The sequence below is a fragment of the Anopheles coustani genome, chromosome 2 (genome assembly GCF_943734705.1).
Source record: "Anopheles coustani chromosome 2, idAnoCousDA_361_x.2, whole genome shotgun sequence".
In the NCBI taxonomy this organism is placed as follows: Eukaryota; Metazoa; Arthropoda; class Insecta; order Diptera; family Culicidae; genus Anopheles; species Anopheles coustani.
Genome location: NC_071289.1, coordinates 33,681,338 through 33,701,512, shown reverse-complemented (window position 1 = coordinate 33,701,512; position 20,175 = coordinate 33,681,338). Strand labels below are relative to the sequence as shown.

At 48.7% G+C, this 20,175-nt stretch overlaps 1 protein-coding gene across 1 annotated transcript in view; it reads right to left on the bottom strand.

The window, feature by feature from the left end:
- LOC131264272 (protein Shroom) overlaps positions 1-20,175 on the bottom strand; it is a 185,429-nt gene that overhangs the window by 87,066 nt on the left and 78,188 nt on the right. Inside the window, exons 3-6 of the mRNA XM_058266555.1 lie at positions 15,047-15,267; positions 2,737-3,280; positions 1,580-2,638; positions 393-1,499 (exon numbers count right to left, since the gene is read on the bottom strand). Coding sequence (XP_058122538.1) covers positions 393-1,499; positions 1,580-2,638; positions 2,737-3,280; positions 15,047-15,267 — 2,931 coding nt within the window. The remainder of the gene's footprint in view (positions 1-392; positions 1,500-1,579; positions 2,639-2,736; positions 3,281-15,046; positions 15,268-20,175) is intronic.

The window sequence follows — 20,175 nt, the reverse complement described above, 5'->3', positions numbered from 1 at the left end:
TGGATCTCGCTGGTACAACTCTTGTGTGTGTATACCTAACGACGACCATTGCACGCTTGCTTGGCAACGATTCAATAATTAGGGTAACTACGCGCCCCGCTACGGGTCAGATATCTTAAGTTCACACTGTTCTAATGGCGATAGAACTGTGCACACAATGATGTTGTTAACATGCATGTTTCATTAATTATCGGTTACTTGTATCGCGATCGCATTTATACTCGTCACCTTGTCTAGAAACAGGGTGATAAAAGTGTGCCGGTGAAGCTTACACCGTTTACATTGCTAAGGTGTGACGAAAAACATTTGGTCTGTATTTGAATGCAAAATTGACGCAAATTTAACAGTGACAATTGACGCAAAATTGAGACTTTCCGCTCGTTTCCACATACCTTTTGCTTCCCATGGAGATGAGTTGATGATGCTGCTGTAGCTGCTGTTGATGCTGAAGCTGCTGCTGTTGTTGTTGATGGTGATGCTGGATAAATTGCTGCTGCCCATTGCAATCGGCCAGCGGCTGCACTGGCATGCGGGGCTTCAACGGTGGCGGCGGAGTTGTGCCGTTCAACGCCGCCCCATTCATCTTGAGAAGATACTCGGAGACCGGTATCTGTTGCGAGTTGTGTGTTCGCTTACGGACGGAGATGCGTGTATCCGACTGACGACCGGCAACGAACGCTGGCTGCTGCTGCTGTTGTTGCGGAGCAGGAATCATCACCATGCCCGAATGTGACTGTGTCACTTGAGCCGTCTGCTGCTGCAAGGGTAGCGATAGGCGATGGTTTTGGTGGTCTTGCCCTTGCCTACCACTGGCCAGTTGATGCGAATGTCGGTGATGCTGGTGATGTTGATGGTGGTGCATTGGCATCTGCATTCCGCCACCATTCATGGTGGATGTGGCGGAAGCCATCGAAGGAACCGTTTGCGTTTTGGCCATACTGGAAGCTGGTCGCCGTAGAACACTCATACTTCCACCATCCGACGGAGACAGTGGTTGCTGTTGTTGCTGCTGCTGAGGTTGGTGGGGCTTCTTCGGTACCATAGGAGGTGCAACAATGTGTTCAACGTTTCTTGGCAACTGCGGAACCGCCGGGGGGGAGTTCACTGGCGAGAGGTTCTCAAATGTGGACGCTCGGTAGAGACTCTTTTTGTTAGTCTGCCCGGCGAAACTGTTCCGTCGGCTTGCGGAATTCGATCGACAATCGCCGGAATCGCTCAGTTGGCGCATGTGACGCAGCAGCTCCGGCGGAGGTGGTGGCAGTGGTTCGTCCTGATTGATCAGCAGGACGTCCTCTGTCGGTGTCATCACCGGCGGAGGAGGTGGTAGCTCAGGACTAGGTATCCGTAGCATTGGGTTTTTGGGAGGTCGTTCCGGTACCCAATCGTCCAGCGCAATGATCGGGCCCATGATCATTGGCCCCAGGAGGTCCTTTGACAGCTGTTGACGTTGTTGGATCAGTTTATCACGAATTGACGAGTACTCCGATGCAGATGATGTTCTGGAAAAATAACGAATACCATCAATAAGATGTAGACTATTTTAAAATCAACAATTTGAACTACAAAGAATCAATCATACCTTCTTACGGTAGCCATATGGGCGGAAGGATACGGCCCCGTACTGCCTATAGGTAGCATTGAGGCACGGTTTCTCGGAGGAGGCGGTGGTGGTGGAGCGCCATCTAAAGTAGAGATCATATCATGACTATCATGCATCGAATGTGCTTCGACCCCCGGAACACTTGGCAACCCATTGGTTGGTACAACTGAGGATGAGAGTATTAATGTAGCATTGCTGATCATTTGCTGCTGTTGCTGCTGTTGATGGTGATGATGAAGGTGATGTTGTTGAAGCTGTTCGGCAAGAGGTGAATGTTGTTGCGAATGAACGCCGGGGCTCGCAGGAACAACAACCTTGTTCAGTAGGTTCATCGTGTGCACCGACGCGAGCTGATTACGCAAATTGTTCACGGCCAGCTTATCGAGCTGTTGCTGCACGGCTAAGCTACTTGGTGGCGAGTAGCTTCCCATCGAAAGTGATCCATTCGACAGCTCCATCATACTACCGGCGGCCGACGAGTACGCACTGGATATTGAGGAACGTTGCGAGTGAGACGTTACGCCAGAGGACACCGCCGGCGAAGCACCACCCGGGTGCGCCTTCATCGATCCGGACTGCGGCGAGTTTGACGTCGACCCGGGGGATCCTCCCCCGGAGTGGCTGCTGCCTCCGGAGCTCGTCGATAGGTTCAGCGAGTTCGGCCGATGGTGGATACTCTCGCGGGCGTGCTGCTGCTGCCGCTCGAAGTACGAGATGACGGCGTTCTTTTGGAAGGCCTTCAGCGAGGGGTTCGAAATGCGGTGCGTTTTACTCGGATCGAAGTAGGTGTACCTTTGCTTGCCAGGCGGCGTGAGCGGGCTGGGCGTGGATGCTGCGGCGGCCGCAGCAGCTGCCGCCAAGTTCAGTTGACTGAGATGATTTTTGTTGCTTGCGGTGCCACCGATACTACTTCCATTTAGGTTGGACGTGCTACTGCTATGCTGGTTGATGCCGTGATGTTGCTGCTGCTGCTGTTGGTGCTTTTCCAGCTCGTTTATCCGATCCGCCACTGACTGCCAGTTGTGAGTATTAAGTTGTCTACAACAAAACAGGAACAAAGAAATGCACAATGAAGTAAGCACGTAGATATCGCCAAATGCGGAAGGTAATTGCCGTGAATGCGCTAATGTACTCACTTGAAATCGACCATCGATCCGTTGGCGGAAGTTCCGGCAGTCCCGTTGCCGCTGCCGGGCGGCTCCGTGTATGTGCTGATAGGAAACAATCGATTATTGCTACGACTAGAGCGAGTGTTCGGCGCGGAACCGGACGATTGCGTCGTGGTGGATCCCGTGGGCGAAGGTTGTTGCGCAGGCCCGCCCCCTGTAGACGACGTCGTGATTGTGGTTGTCGCCGTCGACGTTTGGGATGATCCTCCTGTCCCACCGGACGAGACGGTGGTCGAAGGTGAATGATTGTTGCCGCTGGCACCGTTCGTGACCAAATGACTGTGTCGGTTGTGTTGCTGCTGCTGGAGTCGGTGATGGTGGACGTTATGTGGCTGCTGCTGCTGCTGCGAGCGATGCGTCAGCATGTGAGAGTGATGCAGCGAGCCCGTCGACTGGGACACACCGCCGAGCGTGGATTGGTCATCGTTCGACATGTACAGGATGCTCTCGGAATTGTGCCGCTGCGGTGTCCGGACGCGCGAACTGTGCGCGATCAGCTGCGAGGTTGAACCTGTTGAGTCAAGTCGAAAGCAAAGAAAACGAGGTAAGTAAAAATAAAATCCCAAAACTTGGCCTGAGAAGCGCATAAAAAAAACGTTCAGAGAAACAACAAAGACTGTTTGCCTTAGTCACCACCATCATTGGATGGTATGATAATTTTTGCAGTGCCAAGTGGTTTGGAAAACAAGTTCATCGCTTCATTTCAATGGTGTGTAAATGTTTGCCCTATACTTTAGCGGGACCGTCGGTGGAAGTGGCCAAAGCTTTGATTGACCGTACCAGCCCGCTAACACTTTGTATATCTATTTTCATCTGAGTCGGAAACAACGCACATACCACGTCGATGGATAAAGGGTGTTTTCTTGGGTGTGTAAAAATAGTAATAAAGTCAATTTCTCCTCCAAAAAAGGGATAGTTTGTGACTCATGTGGACAAACAATAGTACTGGCTTAAGGATATGTTGCTTGGCTTATTCGTGTATTTAAGCTCAGTGATCGATAAGACAAATACAATTACAGTTTCGCATAATGCGAGGGTCGTAAACTGTTCCCACCCAAGGCCATAAACTCCGCACAAAGTATCAAATGATTCGTACCACTCTCGTTCAATCGGCCCTCGCCTGTCAGCGAGCTCAGGAACAGTAAATCAGCTCAATTTCCTGGTATGTCAACAAACATGATACAATACACAGAATTCGTGTTCTTCCACGGCGAAATCGCTCGCGCAAGACATTCGAGACCGCGCCACATTGTTTTAGAGGCAGCCACTGGGACCATCAATTAGACCACTCTGGTCAGCAACCTCCGGTGCGAACCGGCGTGGCTCGTTACCGGGTACCGGGGGAGGTTCTGAATTCTTGCACGACGGTCGCCCGCCCCGAGGGTGACGTCTTGAAATCGGAGATCGAAATTCCTTCCCTCGCCGGCGGCTTCCTCTCGACAGCTGGAGCTCATGCGATCTTTTACCAACCACCACCAGTACAGTTCCAACATCGATCAATGATCTTGTGCCGTCGACGCGGTGCACGCCGTTCTTCACGGTGGCGGCAGCTTGCGGCTTATGCAAATGATGCCGCCCCGCCGAATTGTGCATTCTCGCGGTGCGCCGACACACACGAACACCGAAAGCCCCTCGCGCCGTTGTTGTGATTGATTCATTGTTTCGCATGGGGTCTCCCAGGGTGCGATGGCGCACACCCGTGCCGATCGACTGTGTTGCCGATGGAAAGTGGATCACTTTCCGAGCGATCGGCATCGGCGATCGCGAAAGGGAAATTTACGTCGATCACGCAATGTGATTTACATAGCCGATGACGTACCGCCGACGCCACTCTGCGATCGATCGAATCGAGGACTCCCGCTTCGCTGGAATGCGAATGAACTAAAATGTTCCCCCCCCCCCCAACCCAGGCACACTCCACACTTCGACCGCAGTCAATCGGTCACTTTCGGTTTCATTCGACGAGGGAGCCATACCAACGCTTCCCCACCGGTTAAACACTTTCAATGTCAAGCCGTGTCAAATCCTCCGGGCGACGATGATGAAGTCAGCTCTTGTTGCGAGCAGAGAAATGGAGGCGGCGCTCCGGATCTGAACCAGAAACAACACCAACCATGCGGATGTGTTATAAACACGGTTACATTCAATTTCAGCACCCTGTCGCCTGCGGTCGGGCAGTCTCTCTTTGGCGCCTTCTTCGGACGGCAGGACCCGGAATGAAGCCCTGGAATGGCACCCAGGATCGACCGCAGGAAGCAACCGCAGCTTCCCCGTGCGAGTGTTGCCCCGGAGGTACTCATAAAGCTTCACTCATTAGCGGGGGAACGCGATCATAAAGCAGTAAACACGATGACGCCGCCGTTCATAGCTTTTGCAAATAAACGAGCAGTTTGGTTTCAATAAGTTGAATGGAAAGAAATCGAATTATTACAATAGCCGAATGTTATTCACAACCAATAACTTCTCGAACTGGAGAAGAATTAGCCCGTAGGCAGCACAGACACCCACAATAGAAGTCTCAGCACACAGCAAATGGATATCTAACTCCAAACTCCATTTAACTTTAGGACCGCCTAGGAGAACTTTATATGGAAGCGATTCTAATTGCATGGTTATAGAAAACTGTTGTATCCAAATAATAAAATTAACCACGCTTGGTCGGAGACCGGAAACCGAAGAGGCTCGAGGATGACATAAAACGTGAAGGATAATTGCACAACGGTGCCTTTTCCAGATGTCAGCTTCACCGTGTGAGATGCCCATCGTCGCGTAACGCAGTAAATAAACTGTCCAATGTCCTCGAACTCTATGGCTGCCCTGCGTTGGCTTCCGAGGACTTAAGCTGCAACTTGCGGACCGTTAGGTGGCACGGGGGCGTATGTTGAACCGCACGGACACATTTCTTCTTTGTGCGTCGCTTTGACGCATGATTGAATTATAATTGAAATTTTACTGCCTTTGCCGAGGCGACGTGCGAAAAGCCTTTGCTAACGAGGGATGGGGGATATTTAATTGTGCATCTCTTTGGTACCTCGGTGGTGGATTTTAAAAAGTGTTTACTCATAAATAAGGCGGAAGATATACGGAGCTCGCGATGTGATTGCTAATACTGCGCGCCTATAGCAGTCGATATGTCCTTGAGTGTCTACTTAGGCAAAGTACCAGACAGCGTCAGGACTTTAATTAAGACGCACTACATGAAGATATATTGCAGAAAAATGTCAAGAACGCTAAGTGGAATTACTATAAAATTAAAATCACTCAACCTTAAAAAGCACGATTCTGTAAGTTCCATACTTGAAACCGTTCAGAATGAAGCACCTCTTCAGGCAGATTAAAGTCTTTCAATAGCGCAACTGCTTGTCGCAAATAAGTTAACATCTGAACGTAGTGATTTATGTAGTGATTTTTTGCAGAAAATGGGAGGAAACATGTGTACATAGTTTGAATCGTGTTCATTCTTTTCCCGCCCATCGTATTCGCGGGGACCCTTATTAGAATCAATATCCACCAAAGCTCCATCATCATAAACGCAAAGCAGAATATGTTGTGTTCGGGTGTAAAATTTATTGGTACTTCCCCACCCCCTTTTTGTAGTAACACTTTTTCGTACCGTTGTCGACACACGCAACGCGAAACACAACTTGTAGATTGTGCGCTCTGACAGTATCGATCGGTCGCGATCGTCGCTCTCCCTTTGCTCGGATAGATCTTTCAGATCATTTTATTGCGGAAACCGCGTTGATTGCAATATTGATTCGTGGCTGTGCGCCACCAGCTTGCAATACAGTCGTGCCTGTCGCAGAACAAGACGCATGGCGGCCGACTTGGAAGTTCTTTTGCTCGCAGTGAGGTACTCTGACCAAGACCGAAGGCACTCGCGTCCCGTTCGACCCTCGAAAGCAACCGACGACGGTGTTGGTGGTGTTTTATTGATCACCTTCGTAATTGTTTTCGGTACGTAATGGTTTTCCGTTTCGTTTTTATTTTCTTCTCTCTTCGCCACTTTACCAATCAGCCGGTGTAAAAATTGATGGCCGAAGGGATGCCGATCGGAAAAGTCATTTCCTACGCGTCTTAAGTAGAAAATACGACAGAATTGACCATCACTCTCGCCGGCACCAAATCTGCACACTTTGGATGCGTTTGTTGCATCGTTTGTGTGCGCTGTGCAAAAACCATGATGGGGCGTTGGATCTTACGCAAAATTGCAACGCGCGAATAAAATACGGCGCATCCGCCTCTAGCACGTCCCGGGAAGGGAAAGGTTGGTCGACGACGGTGGACTACCGGCACAAAAACTCAACACTCAGAGGGGTCCACAGGGCGTCGATGATCGCGCTCGCGGTTATGATGGATCGATGATTCCTCAATTCCGTTTAATCCCCCCTGTTACGGAAGAAATAATCCGCAAAATTATGGCCTATAAAGTTTGTGATGAAAAACTCCACTGTGAGACTGGGGCTTGGGTCGTCGTGGATCCCTAAACTGTGGTGAGTTCCTCGTCGGCCAGCGGGATGAACTCGATGCAAGTACTGCAAAGCGAAATAACTTGACAGAAAATCGACAAGAATTACACAAAAGTGGATAAATCTCTCAGTGCCACACAATGTTGCAGAATGTTGCAGAATGTATCGGTTCTTTTTATTTCGACATATCGATGTGCTTTCCGGTGCGATCGCACTCTTCTTCTCGCTGCGGCCCTAGAGAACTCAATCGATCTGACCCAATGGAGCGCAGGGGTTGGTCGAAGTTTATGACACCCATTTCCTGATATCACGAATGCGCATGCTCATTGGAAGCAATCAAACGATAAACTGTGTTTGATAGTGATCCGACAGAGCCTTTGCGAGGATCGTAAAGAACAGTTCCAACGACGTTAAGCAGCTATCAAAAGATTCTCCCCTATAGAAAACCATCTTGCTTGAGTTGTATTTTAATTTTCACCAACATCCTGTCATTCGATGATTAAACCAAGGAATGCAGTTACAAGGTACTCCAATCGTTGGCGCCAACTGTCTGCGTAGTTGTTTTTGCAAAGAAATAAAAAAGAGAAAGAATACAGAATACTCGTCCCAAAAGAAGCAGATACGCGACCGCTGCAAAAACCGATGCCGCAAGTCACAAAATAATTAGCAGTAACATTTCGCAAAAGCCAACGCATCCCTACTAATTATCGAATGTGTGTGTGTGTGGTGTGTTGGTTGTGCCAAACTTTGGTTGCGTAGCATAAACTAATCGTTTCTCTTAAACAAAAAACTACGCCATTAGTTAAAAAGCCATTTGTTTTGTCCTGCCCCGAGGGGATATAGAACTAAAACTTGTGTCCGGTGGAACAATTTTCGGGGTTGGGTTTCCACCAAAACGGCCCTTTTACCCCGTATCACGAAAATTGCACCTGCCACAAACCGCAAACGTTAATCTCCAAGGTCGTGGGCCAGCATGGAGATGCATAGAAAAATAAAGAAAGCAACACGAATGAGGCTGAAGGAGAAAAACAACCCTGTAGCCACCGGGAGGCTACGCCATCAACGGCACACTGCACTTCTGCCCGTGCACAGCTCATCGTTTCAACGAAACGCTCCCCAAAACAATTGCAATGCTCGCAGATAGGGCTAATCATTGCCTGGAGGAACGAAACGAAACAAAAAACACGGCCATATTTATACCCCAGAGCCAAACCGTACCATCATCACGCACCGGATGGTTGCAGACCCGAACGTCGTGCTCTGCGCGGAACGAAAACGGACCATTTTTGCAGCAGCATCATCATCCTTCTGCCTGCATTGAACGTGCGCGCACCCCATCTTAACGTGCAAAGGTGTCTTCCCTTGATCTTGGACGTTTTTTTTTTTGCTCATCTTTCTCCCGTCCGATTCTTTCATTTCTTTCTTTCTGCTTAACCTCGCCAACATTCCCAACCGGGAACCGCGAGGTCCTAAGGGAGGGTGGTAGTGGGGTGTGTGTATACAAACTCGTTTCAGTTTCTTTTTCTCGCTTACGGACGCCACAACAAACCTGTTCTCTACGGTCCCGGGGCCAAAGAGTTTTCGGATCTGACGGAGGGACCTTCGGGGAGCCCGACTCTTATTCCGTGCCATCAACCTTCTTCCACCAATCCTTCCGCCGGGACGGGGGACGACGACATAGAAATCGTTCTCGTGCATCAACCCAACCATTGCCAAACGCGCCATACAACGAAGAAATCTGCCGCCGGTGCTGCTAAAGAGGACGCTGGAACATCGAAAGCATCGGCAACTTCCACACCGGCACGGAAAGTGCATTCACTTCTGCTTTCGATAATATTCTGAACGTCCAGAGTGTTAGAGTAGTCCCCCCTCCGGGGATGGTGGAAAATGCTGCCGGGGAAGCAGAAGTTTTACGACCTCCGGGAGGGCTTGATCTGCTGCTGCTCCCCGTTTGCAGGTCCCTTCCCCCAACTACGGGAACTTTCTGCTTTTCTGCCAAGGAACGAAAAACCGCGTAAAAACTGACCGTTCCGGAGCAGGCAGGCACACTCATTATAGTCCCTCGGCGAGAGGTTAAGCTGGCCGATCGTTTAACGATTCGGAAAGTTTCGACTTCCGTTCCCGAGGGAGGAATTTGTGTGTGCGGTTGAACGGCGATCAAAGCATGAACCCAATTGAACCCCACTGCCTCCATCCAAACCGGCAGCCGCCATTAAGCGGCTCAGATATTTCTCAAAAATAGAACTCAAGGATTTTGCCGTAAACAGTCTTCAGTCATCAGCAAATCAAACAGAGTTGTGTATGTGTGTGCTAGTGTAACGCTATCGGTGTTTAGTATAACTTCTGGACAAATTAGCAATTAGCAGGCAATGGAAGGAGTCTTTTCGCCTTGACGTTTGTGTTTGACACGAAACGAATGGACGTTGAACCTTTGCCGGGGAGACGCTGATAATGGTGATCAATCGTGACTCAAATATGACTCCACGTTCTGTTCATTCGCTCCCTATTCCACCCCCTCAGCCGCTTAGCAGGCTCCTCGTCGAGGGAGGGAGGTAAGGCGGCGTCCGAAAGGCGTTGATTCTGGTTGACCTCAGCGTGTTGTCTTTCTTTCGGCATTATTTTGTGCCAAGTTCTTGTGCGGTTTCCACTGTGGACCACTCCTTAAAAACGGTGGTCAAGACTAAAGCCGACGTTAGAGATACGGCGCTAGTGTTGAGCCCAGCATTTGAAAGCCGAACAACAAGGGTCTACATAGCTAGAGCATGCTGTGTAGCTGATTCTACATTCAGAACTCCACCCCAGCACCCCGGCTGCGGAATGGGTCAAAGCTCCGCGAAACGTTAGAGCGAAATCCTTTTATCGGACTACCGGAGCCCGATATCGCCGACGGGGGAAAACCAGTTCTTTCAACCGTGAACCCCCCCTTTGCACCCAGTATCCCATATTTCGGACCCGGCCCTCCCGGGGTGGAGAGTTACACCAACCTTTTCTTCACAACTCTATTTCTTGTTGTCATCGGTGGGTTCGGTTTCGGCGGGCTCGCTCTAGAATCATGGCTAGGCAGCACGCGATCCATGCTGGCACGGCCCTTTTCGTGGTCAAACGTGTCAAGAGTTTGCCGAGTACCTCCGAGGCACCAACACGAATGTCCAATTTAGCGAGTGCCACTGCGAACAACGTTTTGGGACCCAACTCCGCATGGACTCAACTCTGTTGCTTCTAGAACATTTCGCCACCAGGACTCTCTGGTTCGGTGTGAGGTACGCGTAGAGTTCATTTTTTGCGGGGAGGGGCTCCTTGGGCGTGCTTGTATGGCTTCCACCATCAAGAAGTTTCCCCCTCCCCCCATCTTACTACTTCACCGTTTTTGGCTAGCCGGTCATCTCGCTCGAAACGCGGAGCGCTCTATGCCGAGGGATACTGCAACACCCTCCGAGGCACGAAGTATTTTTGCGTTACCCGTAATTTATTGGCAGCCAGATCGAATTCAAGGTTTCCGGCAAGGAAAGCAGGCAGCACGCGCGTTCGGCCGTTTTCTCCCAGCCGCGTTCGGGCGTTGTCATCGGGGCGACATTGCGACAATGTTCGCAGTCGCAGATAAATACTCCGTATTTCCGTGGGTTCAGCGTTGGAACGCAGAGGAGGAAGTTTTGCGTACCAGCGTCCATTCTTGTTTTGCTTTGCGCACTCGACACGACGATGGCGACGACGAAGGGGGCAAAGGATAAGGAATCGATGTGTTTATAAGAGGATTGCAATTCGTTCGAACATGGACATTGATCAGCTTAAAGGGGAAGGCAGAAAAAAGGCATCGATGCTTGCGCCATGTGACACATATCCCTTCGCGGTTATCGAATGCGTGCAAGAGACACGCGTCGCAGTGCCTCTGATAGCTTGCTGGACAACACACTGCCATATGGAAATGTGCACCGTACCGGTTTCGATGCTTCAATTATTCATTGAGTTGTTTTTTTAACGTACCACTATTTCGAGCAGATGCTTGTTACTAGCAACTACAACACAGTCCATCGTTGCAGGGTGAATAAAACAACGTTGAAAGCTTTTTTCAGGATATCAACCGGTCTACCAAGAGGCCGTACCAAGAGGTTGTTCAATTGGTTCTTCGTCACCGTCGATAATGTTTTGTTAACGCCCACGGCAAACCCGGGTTTCTCACCTTTTCGCAACACCATCTGCCACGATTACTAAACTGCGTACTGCTCCTTTTTGTCACGCCAGACGTGTCGATACATCTAAGCGGACGGAAATGTGCCAAGTAGAGACAGCCAACATCCATCTTGTTATCTTAGCAATGTTTATGCTCTGACCATTTCCGTCTTCGCGCCTACCCTAGGCTACTGAGTTACGCCTGGGTTCGAGTTGTGACCTACTGTCCGATGACGTATGCTAATTTGACAGGACCTATTTCCGCGCACGTTTATTTGGAGAAGAAACAAAACAGCAAGGAACCATATAACTCAAAAACCGAACGGAGCATTCACGAAACGGAATGTTTGTTGTGCGGTGGAGGACTTTTTGCCGAATTTTATTTTGCGGATCTAGGCACGCGCGTCAACCGTAAAGCCGTAAATTAATGCTGAAAGCAAAAGTAGAACTCGTCAATGTTTTATGGAACGGTTGTAAAATGATATCATCACAGGGGAATTTAATTATTTTCCGCTGACGCTCAATTAATACATATGTGTGTTGGTATGATACGTTGATACTGAAAGATGTCAACCGAACCGGGCGTGCAATAACACGTCATTGGTCCGGGGGACATAAATACCAAGCCAGTGCGGGGACCAGAAAAACAAGATTCTCGCAGTTTTAACGACATTCCCGGTTAATACAATTGCAAGTGAATGAACTGAATACATGGAACATTTATTCAAACAACCACTCGTAACATTAAAGAAGGTCACTTTGAATGCCATCAAATACGCAATACGGGCCGCAATTGCAGTACAATGATCCAAGCCGCCAAGGATACGCTGGACCGAATAGGACGATAAATTGCTTATAAAAATGTAATAAATTGATCGTTTCCCACTCCTCGCGTCTATGGTTGGTTATTGGCGACAGTCAGACGTTGGCAGCACACCGTTATGCAAACAATCTTGACAGGATCCTTCGCTACCAAACATCGATTGGCATCGGGGATGGCCTCTCTTAAGCAGTCCGTCAATCAGCTCCAGCGTCCCGAGAGTTACGGCACACTCGAAGCGTTGAGAGACTGTAGTGTAGAAAGACAGCCATTTTCCAGAACGATTCGCACCGCACCGAAACGGGGACCAATGGTTTTCCAATGCAGCGTCATCATTCTGCCAGCACTGCCACTATTTTAGCTCGAGGATATTCGCGTGCACGCCGGGAAACTGAAATGCTCCTTTGCACGCAGATCACCCGTCCCGACCGAGAGGTAACCTTTTCGGTCGATAACCTTTTCCTTCTTGCCCTGCATGCTTTTTGTTATGTTGTTTACCCCGTTGTCCGCCGATCGGCAGCAGTCGCAATCACAATAAATCCATCAAAATAAATAGTAAACATTTTAATAAGAAAGCAAACAAACGGAGAGTGAGCCCCTGAAGGCTACCCTGCACAAACAGCAGGCGATCAGGGCTCGAGACATGATCAGTAACTTCCTTACTTTCAATCAAACTGCCCTCGGACACTCGCACCGCAGGGCGAATGCACCGACCCCAAACGGTACCGGTAATGTACCGGGACGGTTCTGTCCGACGTAAACAACAACAGAAAAGTGCATTTCAAAAAGAATTACTCCCCAGCAGCTAAAGCTTGCTTCCACCGACTCAAGGCACGTTTAAAGATCGCCAGAACGGCGTGCGAGTGAAAAGGCTTGCGTGTTACAATTTAACATTCTTCGGAAGGGTGAGAAAGATGGACACGAGCAGGGTATGATTTACTTCCTTGCGTAGAGTAGAGTGTACAACACCTCGCACACCGGGGCGAGCGCAATCTCGGGCGCGAGCGCCCTAAGTGGACAAAAGTGATCGTAATTGCACGGTCGGGTGATTATTATCGGGCTTCACACTGAATCATCATCATCACCATCGTCGCCGGATGCAAGCAAACAGGAAGACAAAAAAGGAAGATGCTTCGAGCCGCGGACGAGGCTCAATTTACCCGCGGACGAAGCTGCATTGCGCCGATTTGACATCCGAGCAGTGGCGAACGGAAAAGAACGCGAAAGAAATCCGTCTACACCCACGAACGGCACCCACAACAACCTAGACCCTTCGGCGGATGGGCAACAAGGACATCGACCTTTCGCGGGTGGGAAAAAAAGGTAAACACACCGCCCGCCCTCCGATCATTCCGCAGCTAAATCATTTTTCGTACTTGAAACGCACATAAAAACCACTTCCTCCTTTTTGCGCGCCTGAAACGTCAAGTGAGGTCACCGTCCTCCGGTGTTGCCGATGGTATATCGGCGGGTGTAGCTTTTCCTACACCTTTGTACTTCGAGCAGCACACAACGCGCGTTTTCCAATAGGCTGGCATTAATTTTTGCCTATGTGTGATTCTAAAGAGTGGAATAAATAATTATCTCATTACTCGCTGCGTGGAAAGGGAAGCATTGGGTCGTTGGGAGGGAGGAAAACGTACAGCACTTCACCCCCACGTTCTATAATTTATCGCTAATTTGCATGAAAATGGTTTCCTCCTTTCGTGCTCATCCCTAAGAGCCATTGGGTGCGAACAAAATGCCACTTAACCGATCGATGCTCACTTGTCGTGCGCTTTCGTCAAACGACGTGGGCGTCGGACGTAAGGGCATTAAAATGAAAAACCAATTCATTTGCACCTACCTTTCAAGCGAGCAGCAGATGGAGGGAGCGAAAAAGAACCTAGCTACTGTTTCCTAGCCACTTCGAAACGAAAAGGGAGTGTTGCAGAGCCAGTGCCGGACTTTCGGTTGCAGTGCCCCATTGCACTTCTCCGCGAGTGGCAAAACTTTAAACCATCTTTCCCTAAACCGGCACTCAGGCAGCACCTTTACACCGGCAGGCTGAGGCTGTGGTGATAAATCTTGAAAATAAATAGGAAAAGTAAAATCCATCCAACCAGGCCCAGCCCCGCCCGTTCGCTTCGTTTTCGTGTTAAATTTTACTCGCACCCAAAGTGGTGGCAGCGAAAGGGCACCAGTCCATCACTCTCTCAGGCAGGCAGGCAGGTAGGCATGCGAGCGGGGGAACGTCCAGAATGGAACCACAAACAGCGCATGCTTGTGAAAGGTCAATCCCGGCCCGGCACGCCATCCGAGCGGGTAAAGAACGGCCATTGAAAACGAAAGACTTCAATCGAGAGTGCTTGGCAGCAAGCAAGCGACGAACCCGGCCGGGCGCATATGGTGAATTTATCGGTCGGATTGAAATGAATACACTCGCGGATGGTGGATGCACCACGCTCTGGCGGTGGTGGTGGTGGTGGTTGATTGCTTCGTTCAATGGGCGATGAAGTAGGAAATATTCATTCAATCACCACCGAGAAGGGTAAATAATGAGGCACCAGGCTTCCACAGCAATGGGATGAAGCGATGTAAATTGCTTCCAGCAAAAAAGCAGCACGCTCGTGTGCACCCGGGAATCGATTAAGTTGTTCGTAGGCAAAAGCGATTTTGTTCAATAAAAATTGTGCGGTGATTTGCGTGGAGGAGTGCGTACCCTGAGCTTTTCCTTCCGGGACTGACCATTATCACTCTGTTAAAAAAACGAATTGAACTCATTTTCCCGAACGACCGCAATCACACACGCGTGAAGTTCTTAACATTGTTCTTTACTTACCGGCACTGGATAGCGCGGAGGTGCTGGTGGCATGGCTCGCCACGGACACGTCGCTCATCGAGCCGAGCCACTTGAGCGTCTCCGTCGAGGAGCTGTTGCTTTCCGCCGAGCTGTGATTATCGCCGATGCTGCTGCTCGTCGAGGACGCCAGCTGCTGCAGGTCCTGCTGGGACCAGTTGTGGGACGATCGCGATAGAAGCAGCTCACTGTCCTGGCGCAATCTGCAACAAAAAAGGGTGGAGAAACAATACACGTTGTAATCAGTTGCCGGTCGGTGGAATAAGGTCTCGCAGGATAGTTCAGGTTTTCTAGGCAAAATAAATTACCGCGGGCCAAACGAAAAGGTACGAAACATGACAGCGTAATACACACGCGCGCCCCGCAGGACCTCTCTCGCGCTTCGGCAATAAATAATTCGATCCGTGCCCTGAAAGGCGTTACATTTAGGGGCTTTGATCGAGTGCTATATGTTGCCCTTTTTTTTTTAAGCCATGGGGGTTTGTTTTTCATCTGCTACATTTCTGTTGGCGTTATTATTGATGGGCCCGCGTGTGGTGGCAAATTTCGAAACGGTTGTCACCCGGGCCGAGCACGACAAAAAAGAACCGAAATGGCATGCCAATTCCACACACACACACACACTCCTAACCCTGTCAAACAAAGGGCAGCCTCTCCTCTACTGGCTCGATACTACTAAATCGCCTTACACCCTTTTTCGCGCGACACCTCGGGGAGAAGGATCGCGCCGGCCAAACATAATAAACCATTCGAAGCGATCGGGCACGATACGTGGCCCCTGTGTTTCGGTAGCGGGCGGGTTGAGCGTGATAAACTTTGACTAATGGTCGGCGGAAGATTATTTATTTATTTTATGGCTTAACAGTAGCACAGGATCGGGCGCGGCGAGAGGGCCCCACCGTTCCAGACCGGTGTTGTTGCGCTGTTCGGTTCGTGTTTGCACGTCATGGCTACTCATATCTACACACCTCCACTTGCACGGCTCGGGTGTCTGTGATCTGGAATGTATTTTCGCTCGCGGAGTGACCATTGTTAAGCAATTGTGTTGCGGCAGCATCCTTTGTGCATTTTCCATGTGTTGCCATTTGGGAAAGCATGCAAACACCACCGCAAAGGGAGGGGCCCTTCCTTTATTTGCATTGCCTTTGTCTAGAGCATGGTGTGAAGTGAGGAAGAAGAAAACAGGATCCACGGAATATTTATGATTTTCATGTAAAGCACCACTTTTAACATCAGCTCTTGGGTAAAGGAGCTCGATTGTATGAGGGGCCGCTTTGAAACGAAAGGCAATAATGGAAATAAAAATATGGGCTCCCTTATCATACAACCACCAGCACACGTCGTTTAACGTGAATACAATTAATACTGCACCAAATTGAATATCTATTGTGCAAGCAAGGAGCCATCAATTTTACTTTATCTTGTGCTCATCCACTGCAGGCTTTTATCTTTTGACATGATCAGATTGTATTGAAAGAGGATTCATTCCATTTTCGGAAACATGTTTTCCCAAATAAACATGGATGAGATCACATCATGGATGTGCTGAAAGTAGCTAGCAAAATGGGCAGCGCGGTGACGTAATGGAACGGATTCGTGGAGGAAACGTGCAACTTTTAGTGTCAATTTTCCCCGATCACGACTGGTGAAAAACGGAAATATGATGCCGGCTAGAAACACGTTTCTATCGAGCGCGCTGATCGTGGCGGAACTCACGCAACCGAAATTGGAAAGCATGAGTGCTAAAATGTTATTCCAAAAAGCAACGAATTACACGCGGAAAGCATAAAGTTTACACATAATTCATACCAGTGGGTTTAGAATGACTAACATTCTACGTTTGCAACAACGTCAAAGTAAACGAATAAAATAATCATAAAAGTAGACCATGTTATCATACAAGTTTAAGCACAAGATTGCTCAAGTGAAAAATAAATCTCAGCTCAAGAAATATAAACACTGTCGAACAAAACTCCCTTTGAAGGTGAAGCGAACCGCGTTGCAGTGCACCACTTGAGTCTTCCGTGGGTACAGGAAGCTGGCTTTAAGGGAAGAACTGCGCACCACCCCTACAGCGATGTCTGCGGTGATGTAATAGAATGTAGTCCACCGGGAGATCCATCCGCAGCCGTCGTGGTTTCTCCTTCTACCGGTCTGCCTTCACCTCTAACCCCAAGCTATCGACGACTACGCAAGTAGCAATTTGCGAGCGTAGGTTTTGTTTTAGTTTTAGCCCCAGCCCGGGCATTACGAAGAAGCCCACAGACACGGCACAGGAGCGCGGCGCTGGCTGAGCAAACGCGCTCGAAGAAGAAGCTCCCACTAAGGCACTAAGGCGATGGGCGCCGACGAGTGGCTTCACTAACCCGACCGACTTAGGGCTCCTCCCGCAAGCACAGGGAAGGAAGTTACGCAAATCGGTGTCTACCGCTCGCGCCTCGGCCGTGGAAGCGCTAACGGCGTTTCAACACCGCCTCCGTGGGCTCTGGAGGGAAAACATTGGGCCGATGTAACGGTGGTTTTCGGCTTGCGTTGTGTCTAACCTCCATCGCGTCGCCTGCAAAGTGCATTGTATGTGCATCGCCGGCGCCCAGGAGAGCCCTGGAGGAAGTGACGCATTATCACATTGTCGTAGCCGACGCACGAATGATTGATCGGGACGTACCACAACGATTCGAATTTCACACAGTCTCCACCGAAATGAGGACAAACGCATCGCTGGGTTGAAGACCAACATTTGTTTCATTTAAAAGCGCGTATACGAAAAAAAGCTCTAAAGAAAAGCATTGGCTAACATTGAAAATGAATGTAAAAAAGGTAACAAAGCGAAACGATAGAAAGTGATAGACAACAACCTGCATAAAATTCATTTTCACGGTATGATTGAAGGTAATTCAAGACGTGAACAAGAGGTAACCTCTGTGTATTGAACAGTTGTCAATAAGTATTGCCAACATGGTAATTTAAAACCAGTGATTGACTGAGGGAAAAAAAATTGCCTCGATCGAATGTATTAAACGTTGCAGCAATCAGTTTTGTTGTTTTGTATTTTTATGTATCGCTTCCTTTACTTTTCGAAGCGGTCAAATCCATTCGCAGTTCGCAAGGCCATCGGAGGATATCGCCGAACAGGATCTATTTAACACCAGGATGTGAAGGGCTACGCACAATCATCCGATCGCCAGGCTCGAATAACCCTATCGGAGGCATGGCGCAGTTCCGGTACGATACTGTGAGAGATCTTAACGCGTCCTGACACTCGACAGTTTTATGCTTTTCGGCATAAAAGCTTCCACAGCACTCCTCGCCTTCTTTTAACCGCATTGATTCGATTTGGGGATTTCGTTGGAATTCTGTGCCATCGTCGGACGTCGTACGCAGTAATACCTGCCAAAGGGTTCAGTTTCACTTCAGTTCACACGCATGTTGAGTTCCGTTTGGCAACGGTTGTCTCCTTCGCTTCCTGAGAGTCAACGGGCCAGGCAAATTAATTCCCAACCGGCGGCGTGTCGGGTAAGGGGTTGGTGCTGTCTGCTTATTTCAATTTGCAACCCCAAAACATACACAGGAAAATAAGTGCGCGCAAAGCCGTATCATTATGCTGAGAGGCGATATATTTTTAAATCCGCCATCTTCCATCGGAATCGATCGCGCGTTCCCGTGGCGCGCGATCGTTTACCCCAAAACCCGACCCCCGGTCCCCAGGCACATGGGAATGTGAAACGGATTCGCCGGTTTTTTATTACCGAGGTCATGAACTTCTCACTTTCCACCCGTACGTTTTATCATTCAAATTGCACGTGCGCGATGCTGTTTTCTCGCGAGCTCCCGAAGAACTGCCCGCGCGTTCCACCGTTTCGCACCTCCACCCGCTACACGTACTGAGCGCATCTCAGCTGTGTGTGGTACATGTACATGAACGCATTATTCGCGAGCATATTCACAAGAAACCCGACACCACCTACACGCTCGGAGCCAAGGCACAAAGTGGCAAATTGCGGCAGAAAAGCACCTCTGCCTGCGCTCATCGGAAGGCGTTGGGCCTTTTTTCTCAGCGCACTTTACCGGATGCTTTGCGCCTTCCCCCTCCCATCGGCAATCAAAAGCACACGTATGATGAAGATGATTATTTTTATTACCAGCCCTACAACACCAACATTACCCACCCTCGACGAATTGAACGCTTTGTGATATTCAGGGGGGAGGCAGGCTGAAAGGGTGCTGGCCAGAAGCGATATGCTACAACATAATGCACAACAATAGCGTGATGCGAACGAAAGGTATGAAATATTTTTGCAAAGGATAAGAGAAAAACCAATGGATTAAAATTACGATCCGATATCCAATGCGGAGTTTTCATGCTCACCCTCAGTTGCACACTTTTCACTTTCTTGCTTGATTTACACACAAATCGACGGAGGCTTGTGCGATCGATAAAATGGTGTCTTTGAAGCAACTTTTGAAAAGCATCTGCAAACTCAAAAGGAATGTTTTACTGTAAAATCCTTATCTAAACTTGATAAGCAGAAATCATTGTGGCAGTAAGAAATGAACAAAAGCAAACTAGTATAACCTAGAATTGGGTCTTATGGCTCTTGGGATAAGATTCATTCATGTGTATCTTTTATGAAAGAATCATTCAGAATGATTCATTAATCTTTGGGGGTTCATTAATCTTTGGGGGTTCATTAAACTTTGGAGATAAATAATCTTTATTCATGATTCTTAGAAGGTTTATGACTCCTTAGAAATTCGAATCATGAGATTCCTGTATCTTGAAATATTCTAGCTACGCTATGAAAGGTTGTGAAATTAGAAACGACAAGTTTGTGTGCATTTTGTACGAAATTTTGATAAATCGCGTCGAGAAAGGAATTGTCGTTTGTATTTCATAAATCTTGAAAGATTCCAGATTCATTTGGAAGAAGAAGAATCATGTCATCAATCCCTTAAGAATCACGAATCTGTATGATCCTTCGTGAATTTCGAAAGATTCATGAATCTTTATGAATCCCTCAACCATAATGGATTTTGAGATTTCTGAATCTTTTGGACAAATTTAATTTGTTGAAAGATTCATTGATATTCATGAATCTGAATCTTTGTTACAC